Below are 12,317 nucleotides of genomic sequence, written 5' to 3'. Positions count from 1 at the left end.
TGTTAAGTACCATAGTGCTCAGATCCATTTGAACCATTTGATTAAGAAACATATGTACCTGAAAAATAAGACAAAGTAGATTTACTGATTTTTGTAAGTATCTCGCTTTCCGTACTCTCCTTCAGTCGTCTTTTTTTTACTCGCCTTTCCCCGTTACTCGAGATAGGCCTTGCCAATCACGTGGCGTAATGTTGAAGGGCTCGAGTAAACACACCTTCCATGAGAACATCTATTATTACCAAGATCTGCAGAGCGTCTTTTCTCTCTCTGTGTTTTCTCATATTTTTACCATGCCAGTGGAGAACACCACGCTGAGAACCGAGTTACGTGAGCTTTACTTTCACTATTGCTACGGTTGATATTTGGCATCCCAAGTACTTTTCCTACTTTCCTAATCGTGGATGAGTGGCAGAGCGTATGTACGGTCCTGTAATTACAAACGCATTCACGTTAACGATTATTGGTGTACTTGCTCGGATCAGCCTTGCAGCAGAGCCTGCGAATAGACGTAAGTTCGAAATGTGAAGCTGGCTTGGTGCACCACTCTGCTGAATCATTGATCTTCTTCGATTTTTCTACGTGTGGACACACGATTGACTCCCGCAGACCCACAGGGGACTCAACCGCGTACTCAAATGTTAGAGAATGAACTGCATGAAAATTTTGAGGAAATGGAACCTGGCATTGTTTAAACTGCTTATGTTAAAACCAGTCGTCTGTTGGTTGGTTCTAAAAAAAAAATGGTTCAAATGGCTCTGAGCACTATGTTACTTAACATCTGTGGACATCAGTCGCCTAGGACTTAGAACTACTTAAACCTAAGTAACCTAAGGACATCGCGCACATCCATGCCCGAGGCAGGATTCGAACCTGCGGCCGTAGCAGTCGCGCGGTTCCGAACTGAGCTCCTAGAACCGCTAGACCACCACGGCCGGCGGTTTGTTCTCCATCTCCATCATTTGCAGTCTCTGTTCACGGAGGCGAGGCAGGTTGGACTTCATGTGGAGCTGGGAATCGCCGGGTAGTCACTGTGCTGTTGTCTGATGCGGGACTCACGAGATTTAAGGAACGAATTTTTGACGTCATACTAGTTACCTGGCCGATATACATCAGAACGCTGAGCTCCGTCTAGGGCCCAGAGAAATATCACGAAAGACCAGCTGAAAGTCTATACGAAAAAGTACATCCCACGGAAAAATCAGTATTTAGATCTTCTCTACATCTTATAAACAGTGGTCGGCTTTCATTCTATACCGTTAGTAAGCGTCATCTTCACTGAGGATTAGCTTCATCATATTACGTTGGATACTTCTCAACCAGCATGTTTGAGGTCCATCCTTCTCTCTCCGGTTTGTAGCCATGTAAAGTCTCTTTTTATGACATGTCCTTCATGTCTGCGTCATTTGTGTCCGTACCATTTCAGCCTAGATTCCGAAAGTTTTCCGTTTATGGGGACGGCGTTATAATCGAAGAGTTCACGGGTTTTCTGCCAGTTCATAGTCCAACGTACACAACATTTCGGCGATGGGGGATGTCGCCATCATATGTACGCTGAAGAACCTACTTTCTGGGGGCGCACGGCTGACTTTATTCCTTCTCTCCCTCTACCCCTCATCACATAAATCCCCCGTAAGCAAACACCGCGTTATCATAGCATGTATTATGCTAAGAGTTATAAAGTGTTAGCTGATAGACATGCTGAATTGATCGTTCCTAGAAAATTAAAATGTTTAACTCATGACAGTTTGGCGTTTTCAAGTTGACATCTGGAGTTTGTGTGGTAGTGGGGTTGAAACTGTACTGACACGCATGTCCGCCAATAGCACATGCTTTGATATGCCTTGAGCATAAGGGGAAGACATGGTGGGTGCGTTCTCCCGTGTGAGGGCACTCAGCAGAACACTAAGGTATATACAACAAAGTTCACGTCAACAACAGCTCAACTTTTAATTCTATTGTCGAAGATCGTTCAATATTAATGAGTAGCAGGTTTTGTTGAAGCTCAAGTAATAGTGTACAAAACATACCAAAGAAGTTCAGCTTGACGGTGTCCCCTACATGTGAGTCACAATTACCGCTAACACGATTTCGACAAAGTGGGTTGGACCGCCTAGTGACGGAACCATAGGAATATTAAATGCATTGATCTTGAAGATCATTATAAACTCGGGGTTTCTGCTAGTGGCAATGTAGTTTCGGATACAGGTGTGGGCCTGCATTTTCATGATACTGATGAAGAATACCGTGATGACTGATGCATTGTACCAAAATGGTCAAAGATCAAGATGATCGTCCATTGTCAGTGACTAGAGCCATTCTGCGAGTGCAAGAACTACTCATCCACGAAATGATTTAGTTACTTTGAAAATGAGGGGCAAAAGTTTAGCATAAACAGAACGAAATTTGCACTCTGCACCGGAGTGTGCGCTGATATGAAACTTCCTGGCAGATTGCAACTGTGTGCCGCACCGAGACTCAAACTCGGGACCTTTGCGTTTCGCGGGCAAGTGCTCTATCGACTGAGCTACCAATGTACGACCCGTCTTCAGCGCTTGAATTCTGCCAGTGCCTCGTCTCTTACATTGCAATCTTCAGTTACTGAAGCGGTATTGGAGGAATTGAAACTGTGAGTCGTCCTTGGTTAGCTTAGTCGGTACAGCACTTAACGCGAAAGGCAAAGGTCCCGAGTTCAAGTCTAGGTCCGGCACGCAATTTTAATCTGCCAGGAAGTTCCAGTTCAGCATAAGTTACAAGAACATAGAAGGGAAAAATGCGTGTGAATAGAAATACATAGGAAAAAATGATGTGCTGCAGATCAACGCTATGAACGTTGAACTGATTTCTGTTATTCAGTAAGAAAAACAAAAATACGGCGAAATCGGCGGACTCCACAAGCAGATTTTGAGTCCCTGTAGTTTCTTGAAGTTCCGATTGGTCGCGGCTCTATACGTAGCCTTGAAATGGTGTTTGTAATAGAGGGGCGTTCAATGCAAAGAGCTGTCATCGAGTTCCTTTGGCGGAGAACCAGAGCATTGCTGATATTCATGAGTCCTTGTAGAGCGTCTACAGACGCCTGACAGTGAACAAAAGCACGGCAAGTCGTAGTGAGAGGTGCCTCTCATACTCTCAACAAAGTCGCGCAAACGTGCCATACCACCCGTGTACTGGCTGGACTCACGCGGCAGTGACTCCAGCAGTGCTGGAAGGCGCGGACACTCCGTCCGATGTGATCGACAGATCACAACGTAATACCACGTTGCTCATCTGGACGTCTCTGTTTGTAGTTCCAAATCACTCGTCCACCAGTCGGGTACTCGAATATACAGGATGAGTCACTAATTATTGCCACCTAGAATAACTGCGAAAGTATGATAGTAACTGAAACGTTTGTGGGACAAATGTTGCATGAGACAACAGGGGCCATAATTTGATGTTGGTTTTCTATTTCTAGGTGGGGTCGCGTCAGCGATATAAAGGTGAACTTTGTTTTTTTAAATGGTTTCCTACAGTTTAGTACTTATTTTCTGATAGCAGCTATCGAGACATATCCCATGATGTGTAACGTTAAGGTGTTAACAGGTCAACGAAGATCAGAAAGGGGACATGAATGTCCATTCAGAGAAGGTGTTTGGAAGTGATGACCACTGGTATCAATGCAGTGGTGCAATGTTCTTATCATGGATTGAGTGACATTTCATATCACTTCGGCACTAATCGAAGCAAATTCTCTCACTGTTCTCTCTCGTATATCGTGCAAATAGTAAATATTTGCCGAATATGGCGTATCCATCTAATGAGCCATTGACATGTAAACACCATTTGGCAGTTTCATATGCTGAAAGATATTCTCGTAGTAGTCACCCTATACGTCGTACATTTAAAAATGTGTATTATAAATTGAGAACACATGGATCATTAACACCCCGGAAACATATCCGTCAAAGGAAAGTTACTAACGAGGAAACAGAAATTGGTACTCTTGCTACTGTGGTTCGAGAGCCTTGTGTTAGTTCACGTCAAATCACAAGGGCATCTGGCGTGAGCCAGATTAGTGTTGTTCGTGTTCTGCATCATCATAAATATCATTCCTTACCATATCACTTTCCACCAACCATTAACTGGCTCGTTCGCCAAACTTAAGACCTCTGGATATTTTCTTGCGGGGATTCGTAAAGGACATTGTTTATAACGAGGTTCCAACGACACCTCAAGATATGCGAGAAACAATTGTGAGAGCATGTGCTTCGATGAGCGCCGATGTGATAAGGATTACCACTCAATCCATGATAACATGATTGCAGCACTGCATTGATAACAATGGTCATCACTTCGAACACCTGCTGTAAAAGGACGTTTATGCCACGTTTGTGACCTTCGTTGACGTTCAAAGGCCTTACTGTTACACATCACTGGACTCGTCTCGATAGCCGCTATAAGAAAATAAGTACCAAACTATAGAGTCCCATTAAAAGGAAAGTTTACCTTCATACGTCTGAAGAGACCCCACCTAGCAAAAGATCCGGCGGATGTGGCCGAGCGGTTCTAGGCTCTTCAGTCCGGAACCGCGCTGCTGCTACAGTCGTAGGATCGAATCCTGCCACGGGCATAGATGTGTGTGGTTCCTAAGGTTGGTTAGATTTAAGTAGTTCTAAGGCTATGGGACTGACGACCCCAAATGTTAAGTCCGATAGTGCTTAGAGCCATTTTTTGAATCTAGCTACAGGAAACCAACGTCATATTATGGTCCATGCTGTCTCATGCAAGTTTTGTCCAACAAACGTTTCGGATCCTGTCATACTATCAGAGTTATTGTTGGTGGCACTAGTTAGTGACTGGCCCAGTATATGCCCACTGGGTTCCTCCGCACCTAGAGCAACGAAGTACCATGTTTACAGAACTGCTTGCACGTTACGAGGGTGATGGTGACAACTTTCGTCAAACATCGTCACAGGCGATGAAACATGGGTTCGTACTTTGGCTGCAAAGAAAGTGCCAATTCACGAAGTAGCGTCACACCACCTCTCAACCAAAGGAAAAGTTAAAAGCAGCACTATCAGACTGTAAATTCATGGCGACGGTCTTCTGGGACTGTAAATGTTTTACTCTGAAGTCGTCCTTTATGGTGCGTTAGTCAGCTCTAAAGTGTTATATTGTACACTAACAAAATTGGAGACACATCCACGGCCTGTTCGTCGCCATAGAATTGCAAACGAACTTTTTCTTCTCCATTTCGACGCAAGGCTTCCCACAACTCTGGGCTCCCGAGAGGAGGTCACAAATCTTCATTTGACTTTCCTTCCTCATCCACCCTATAGCCCTTATCTAGCACCTCTCCCATATGTTTGGCCTACTGAAGGATACACTCCTTAGGAGCAGTATGTGGATAATGGGGAGGGTAATGATGTACCATGACGTTGGATCCATCGTCGACCAATGGAGTGGAACCCCTGCGGCGTATAGGTCCTCCAACTAGGCCGTCCCACTGATTGCAAATTGTGTAGAAACACAGGGTTTTGTAGTGGAAAGGGAAGGGAATAATATGGTATATTGTAATTTTGGATAACACCAAAGTAATTTTAGAAAAAAAGTGTTGCATAATCACAATCCACTGAGGAAGACGAACTTAGTGAAAGACAGGTCATAATAACTATGATGAGTGGATGTGCAAGAAGAGAGAGATTATCAGAAACGCTTAATGTAAAATATTTTCATTCGGAGCAGACTGTTAGTAGATCACAAGAAACTGTCTTATTGGTAAAAATTGTACAGAGTGACACAAATTGTGGATAGCGTCAAATGTAGCTTACTGTATTACTAACGAGGACGAGATCTTGAAGAGAGTCAGCTATAGATTGCAATCATTACAGAATAGCGCGACTTCAAATAATATGAAAATTCGATGAGCCCCAAATAAGGAAAACTGTATCAACATATTGTTGATCAAATTTACGTTTAAGTTGACCAGATACAGCTATAATTTCAATGCAAAGATAGGAATTACCTGCTGACTTCTGACATGTGCTGTGAAGAATCGGTCGTCGCTGCTGTACGTGGCAAGACCCACAGTGAGGAGTCGGTAGTCCTTACGCCGAATCCAGGAAACCTGAAATATTAATAGTAGGTTGCTTACAACATCTAGTGGAGATCTTGTCACTATTTAATGTACGTCAGTTGAGGCAATTCCACTTTATAGTATTAAACGAAAGTGACTATAATTGGCAGCAAGCAATTAATTCCAACATGCTACTGAAACTTTAATGTCTCGAAACCTACCACGCATTTATTAGATGATTCTACTACATTCGCTATGAGGACTGTTTAGTCCGTTACTCAGTAAACATCATTTACATTTTATCAATTAACAACATTTCCTTACTGACTGTAAAGAGAAATTACGGTCTAGAATGTTGAATATACAACATGACAAATACCATATTCTCCTCTTTTATCCAGACCTATCACACAGTGTTGCGTACCTACTTCTAAAGAGAATAAGTGTTAATATAATCTCTTTAGCCACAGTTCCCTGTCAATTTTTGTCATATGGCGAACAATAGCCTTAGGTTTCCAACAACCACAGTATCTATAATTCATGCTGTGAATCTGGCAACAGAACGCATCATCCGATGATAGGTTATCCGGTACAGTCATATAGACTACACGTGAAAATTTAGTACGATCGTCAGCTGCTGACCGTAAATCGACAGGTGTAGAATCAGTGTTTCCCGTCGGGATATGATTGCTAGTAGAACAGAACTGCTTTCCGTTTGTGATCGCTGACAGGTAGTGTTTAAATTCTGCACATCATAGCTACATCCTGCACTGACACATGAAGGGGTATGTTTGTTAACGATAAAGCAACCGTTTGTTATGTAGACGAGTGTAACATCTTTCTGCTGAGCTGATAATCTGATGAACGGACAATAACACACCTACACGATTTATATCCCAACTGAACCATTACCTAGGGACTGTCATAGACACTGTGTTCATGCATGAGTGCATCGTCCAGATAGGATAAAGTGCGTGTCATTGTTCTAATGCACGAGAAATAATGTATACTGACATATTGTAATCAAAATGAATATGCCTTCAACAATTTACAGTGTTCTTTACAGATGAGATATCATTTCCAGATGAAGAGCATTATTGCTTTGTAATAAACGCACACATTGTAAGAAGTATTTCATGGTAGACTACCGTTACTTTATTTAACTTCACGGTTTCAGAAGACTAAAATTGTAGTATCACGATACTTTTTACAGAAGCAGTGAAATTCAACACTTGCTAGTACACATTCTTTCATCACTTGCTAGTACACGTTCTTGGTTACAATAAGGAACTTTTGGTGCACAGTCTCACAAAAAATCACCGTAACTCCTTCACCAGTTTAATAGAATATTTCTTCCGTTGAAATTATTTTAGCTGGTATTAATTCCCATGGGGTATCCTGATTCTTATACAACGTAACTGTTACACAGTCTTAATTATTTAATTATGACGTTTAAATTTTACTTTCTCCTCTCCAACTACTTGCTCTGTTGTCTCTATTCATGATATCCTTAATGTGAAATCTGTGAACCTTAGTCTTACTATCTGTGACGACTGCATTTTTGTTCTATTACCGAATTTTTTTTTCAATGCTTTTAGTGGATATCTGACAGACTAGTATAACATAGTTAACAAAATCTTCCAAAACAGCCAGAGAAAGGCCATTTGCAATAGTGTCCGGAACGTAACAGAATTTTGCACATTGACTTTAGAGTAACGCACGCAGAAGGATTTAATTCACTGTGACAACCGCCGCGCGGAAGCAAGTGCTCACATTTAGTGAAATATAAAGTTAAGCCAGACTGGAGGCTGGTGATAAATGCTTCTGACCAAATACTGAGGTTTCGGAGCGGGTGTCTCCAACAAGACACTACAATAGCCTTATACTCCCTCTGGATAGTCATGTACGTTATGTTAGCTTTGGAGCACAAACAAGCGAGACGTCAAATATATCCCCACTGTTGAAAGATATGCCCTGAGAAAAATTTGCAGACCGGCAAGATGCTGAGGATCTGTTGGTTTTGCAGAATCTTTTCCATTGCGACTAAGATACACTGACGCTTTAGTGTTCATTTTAAGGACGCCACCGAATCAGCTTTGTAAAAAAATATCCGTCCAGCTAGCATGTTTCTTTACAAATAAATTAGGAGGTTCCAAAAGTCCGAGAACAGAGGTGCAAAACCTTAACCACTGTGCAGAAATTCTGAAGCACGCTAAGTGTAATCTAGCAGCTATCTAAATAAATGGCTTGGGATAATATCTGTTTTAGTCTATGTTGTAAATCAGGGCTTCCCAACAAAATTTCCTCGAGGTCCCCCTCATCGAACATGATTGGTGCCTTGTCATATCACAGAACAAAGTACTTAAAAAAGCGTAATTGAGACTCTATTTATACGTTTTCTATTTTTGGTACTTGGGAAAAAAGATTGACGTATTGAGCGGCCAAAACAAGAAATCTGTTATCATAGGAAATGTATTTAATATATTTTTTATTCTAATAGCTTCTTGCGGACCCCACTGGCATAGCTCGCGGACCCCTGGGGTCCGATGACCACCTGTTGGAAACCACTGTTGTAGATGGCAGGAGCAGCTGAGCTTCAGGTAACCTAATGTGCCTTCATGCAATTTAACAAGGCTCACTCCCACTGAAAAAGATATTTTTAGAAATATGGAAACTTAGGTCAACCAAAACCTAGTTCACCTAGGCTATCAATGTATTACTGCGTCAAGAACCAAACTATATGAGAATTTTTGGAACTTATATTGTCGTGTTCAAAAGCTATTTAACGGTAAATATGCGATTGTGCTTTAGTTACTGCATGTATTATAAGTAACATACCGTTTTACATCTAATTTTCCCCTTTCAAGAGGAGTGTAAATCTCAAAAAGTTTTAGAAAACTGGTAATTTTCCCCGCTGGTCTTTTGTTGCCCTAACAGAAATCTCTTTTTCTGTCCTAGCTGCCTCAGTTATTAAAGGGAATTATTAATATTTTTAGTTCAGTAGATTAAAAGATAATCAGCGGGTTTAGTTCAAAATTATTTGTTCACTGTCCTGCAAAACACTGCACCAGTCACAATGCAGTCCCATTGTGAACGCTTCTACCGAACACTAGGTAATTTAGTTGAAGACAATAAGCAACTTTAGATCACGCTGACGGCTGACCTCTCCTGTCGATCCTGACTCCTCTTCCGGAACTAGAGAATCTGTTAATACTCGTCCACTTGACTGTGAATGGCGTCACAATGGTAGGGCTAGACGCCCTCAGGCTCCAGGGAGAAGTAAGGGCGTTGTATCGATCCCTATAACCAACTAGTTAGAAAAGCTGCCTCTTCAATGATACTGATACTAAGCCATTTATAGTTGTCACCTGCTCTTTCCTGTGTCAAGAGGAGGTAGATTCAAAAGAGTAGCGTCTACTATAGTTGTCGGCAGTTCAGTAATACCCGTACTATGAATAACGGTACCCCTTAGGGAAATGACAGTAAGGGAGAGGAAGGAACACAGTTTGCAGTCAAAGAGTACGCCTGGAGCACTCATTCAACATGCTGAAGACGTTTTCCTGCAACCATTGAGGGAACAGGTGCAACCAACTGCCATTTATGACGTAACGAACAAACGATGCCAGTCGTCTAAGCTCTGACTTTATACTTGATAACTCCAGTGAGCGACGGAGAGAAGACCAGCCTTGCACACACATTTTCCAACAAAGCTCACAATTTGCTGCATTGTCCCCTGAACTGATCACAGTCCAGTGGTTCTGTGTCGAATGTAAGGATTGGACCAGAGAGACTGCGAACGTTAATTGACAAGATAGATTGCGACATTCTGGACTTGGGTAATAGAACTGTGAAATGTAGGGTTACATGGGTTAGGTGTGTTTTACGCTTCAGAGGCCGCTGCCTAGGAAGCTAACTGCATCTGGGGTGCGAGCAAGAATTTGTAAATTAGGTGACTCTCCAGTCATTCCAGATAAAGACAGCTGAAGGGTAAACAGACGTATCAAAAGGAATGCCCTCCATAGGCGAAAGCTTTAAAAACTTAAAAGGTAACACCCGAAGCTCTCGTTGCAAAGTGTCAGAGTGTGGACCGTTCCTGGACAGCAATGAAACTCACATAATAATATGTACACAAAGACACTTAGAAACAGAAACCGATAATTGTGAAGTTTTCGGGGACAATTTAAGTGTATGTCGAAGGGGTATGCCGAAGGCCTTGGAGGAGATGCATTTACCGCAGTAGAAGAAGCACCTAAATCCACTGAGATAGGAACTGAAGCTTCACGGGAGACTGTTTTTGCAAGACTCACTACCAGGTTTGGGTAAAACTCTTACTTCATCTATCTCGCCTCCTAATAAATCGAAAATTTCACAGAAAACCTCAATCCTCTGGTACCTAAGTTCTCCAATCGTGCCGTAATCAAATATGAAGACTATAATCATCCGAAAAACTGTTGGGGAAATCGCAGTTTTGTTAGTGACGGTCATGACAAAAGGTCCTGTGAAACATTATTAAATGACGTCTATCAATACTAATTAGAACAGATAGTTTGTAATCCAAATCATGACAGTGATATAACGCAAATGAAATGATACTATATATATATATATATATATATATATATATATATATATATATGTGTGTGTGTGTGTGTGTGTGTGTGTGTGTGTGTGTGTGTGTGCGTGTGTGTGTTTAGTAAACTAGCAAGTAGTGTGGTATCTCAATGAGGAACTTGAAATTTTTAGCATTGCACTTGAACATGTAGGGAAACTATAACTCAAGCTTAAAAGAATAGTTGACCATGCGCTAGATAGATATGTACCCACTAGAACAGTTTATAGTGCTAGAGACCCTCCACGGTATAGGGTCACTGTAAATAAACCTCTAAAGAAACATAGATTACTGCATAGTACATATAAAAAGACGCATAGGGTTGTACGTATAGAGATGTTGAATTAAAGGTGTTTGCCAGTATTCAATGACTACCGTGCAGAATATTGTCAAATGATCTTCCACAGTCCCCAAGAAATATCGGTCGTATATAGGGTGTTCCATAAATCGTGATCGGGCCCAATTTCTCACTAAATAAGCGTCTGACGAAAAAACTACAAAGAACGAAACGTGTGTAGCTTGATGGGGGAAACCAGATGGCGCTAAGGTTGGCCCGCTAGATGGCACTGCCATTGGGCAAACGGATATCAACTGCGTTTTTTTAAATATGAACCCCCTTTTTTATTACTTATTAGAGCAGTACGTAAAGAAATATCAATGTTTTAGTTGGACGACATGTTTTTGCTTTGTGATAGATGGCACTCTAAGAGTCACAAACATATGGGTCACAATTTTAGACGAACAGTTGGTAACAGGTTGGTTTTTTAATTTAAAATCCAGAACGTAGGTACGTTTTAACATTTGATTTTGGTTGTTTCGAATGTGATACATGCACCTTTGTGAACTTATCATTTCTGAGAACGCATGCTATTACAGCGTTATTACCTGTAAATACCACATTAATGCAATAAATGCTCAAAATTATGTCCGTCAACCTCAAAGCATTTGGCAATACCTGTATCGACATTCCTCTCAACAGAGAGTAGTTCGCCTTCCGTAATGTTCGCACATGCATTGACAATGCACTGACACATGTTGTCAGGCGTTGTCGGTGGACAGCAAATTTCCTTCAACTTTCCCCACAGAAAGAAATCCGAGGACGTAGGGTCCGGTAAACGTGCGGGCCATGGTATGGTGCTCCGACGACCAATCCACCTGTCTAGGAATATGCTATCCAATACCGTTTCAACCGCACGCGAGGTATGTTCCGGACATCCACCATGTTGGAAGTACATCGCCATTCTGTCATGCAGTAAAATATCTTATAGAAACATCGATAGAAAATTACGTAGGATTCCCAATGATAAAATGGGGGTCAATTATCTTTCCTCCCATAATAATGCACCATACATTAACCCGACAAGGTCGCTGATGTTCCGCTTGCCGCAGCCATCGTCGATTTCCCGTTGCCCTAAAGCACATATTATGCCGGTTTACGTTAACGGTTTTGGTGAATGACGCTTCGTCGAAAAATAGAATGCGTGCGAAAAATCTGTCATCGTCCGTAATTTCTCTTATGCCCAGTAGCAGAACTGTACACAACGTTCAAAGTCGTCACCATGGAATTCCTGGAGCGTAGAAGTATGGTACGGTGGCAACAGATGTTGACGTAGCATTCTCAACACCGATTCCCACGTAATTTGTCTGCTAATGGTT

At 41.8% G+C, this 12,317-nt stretch overlaps 1 protein-coding gene across 1 annotated transcript in view; it reads right to left on the bottom strand.

Annotated features, from left to right (window-relative positions):
• The window catches only part of LOC126273417 (uncharacterized), a 234,972-nt gene that overhangs the window by 173,225 nt on the left and 49,430 nt on the right, over positions 1 to 12,317 (bottom strand). The window contains exon 3 of the mRNA XM_049976969.1: positions 6,002 to 6,103. Within this exon, the coding sequence (XP_049832926.1) occupies positions 6,002 to 6,103 (102 nt within the window). The remainder of the gene's footprint in view (positions 1 to 6,001; positions 6,104 to 12,317) is intronic.

The sequence above is a fragment of the Schistocerca gregaria genome, chromosome 5 (assembly GCF_023897955.1).
Source record: "Schistocerca gregaria isolate iqSchGreg1 chromosome 5, iqSchGreg1.2, whole genome shotgun sequence".
Classification (NCBI taxonomy): Eukaryota; Metazoa; Arthropoda; class Insecta; order Orthoptera; family Acrididae; genus Schistocerca; species Schistocerca gregaria.
Note: the sequence above shows the minus strand (reverse complement) of the source record. Positions and strands in the feature narration are given on the sequence as shown.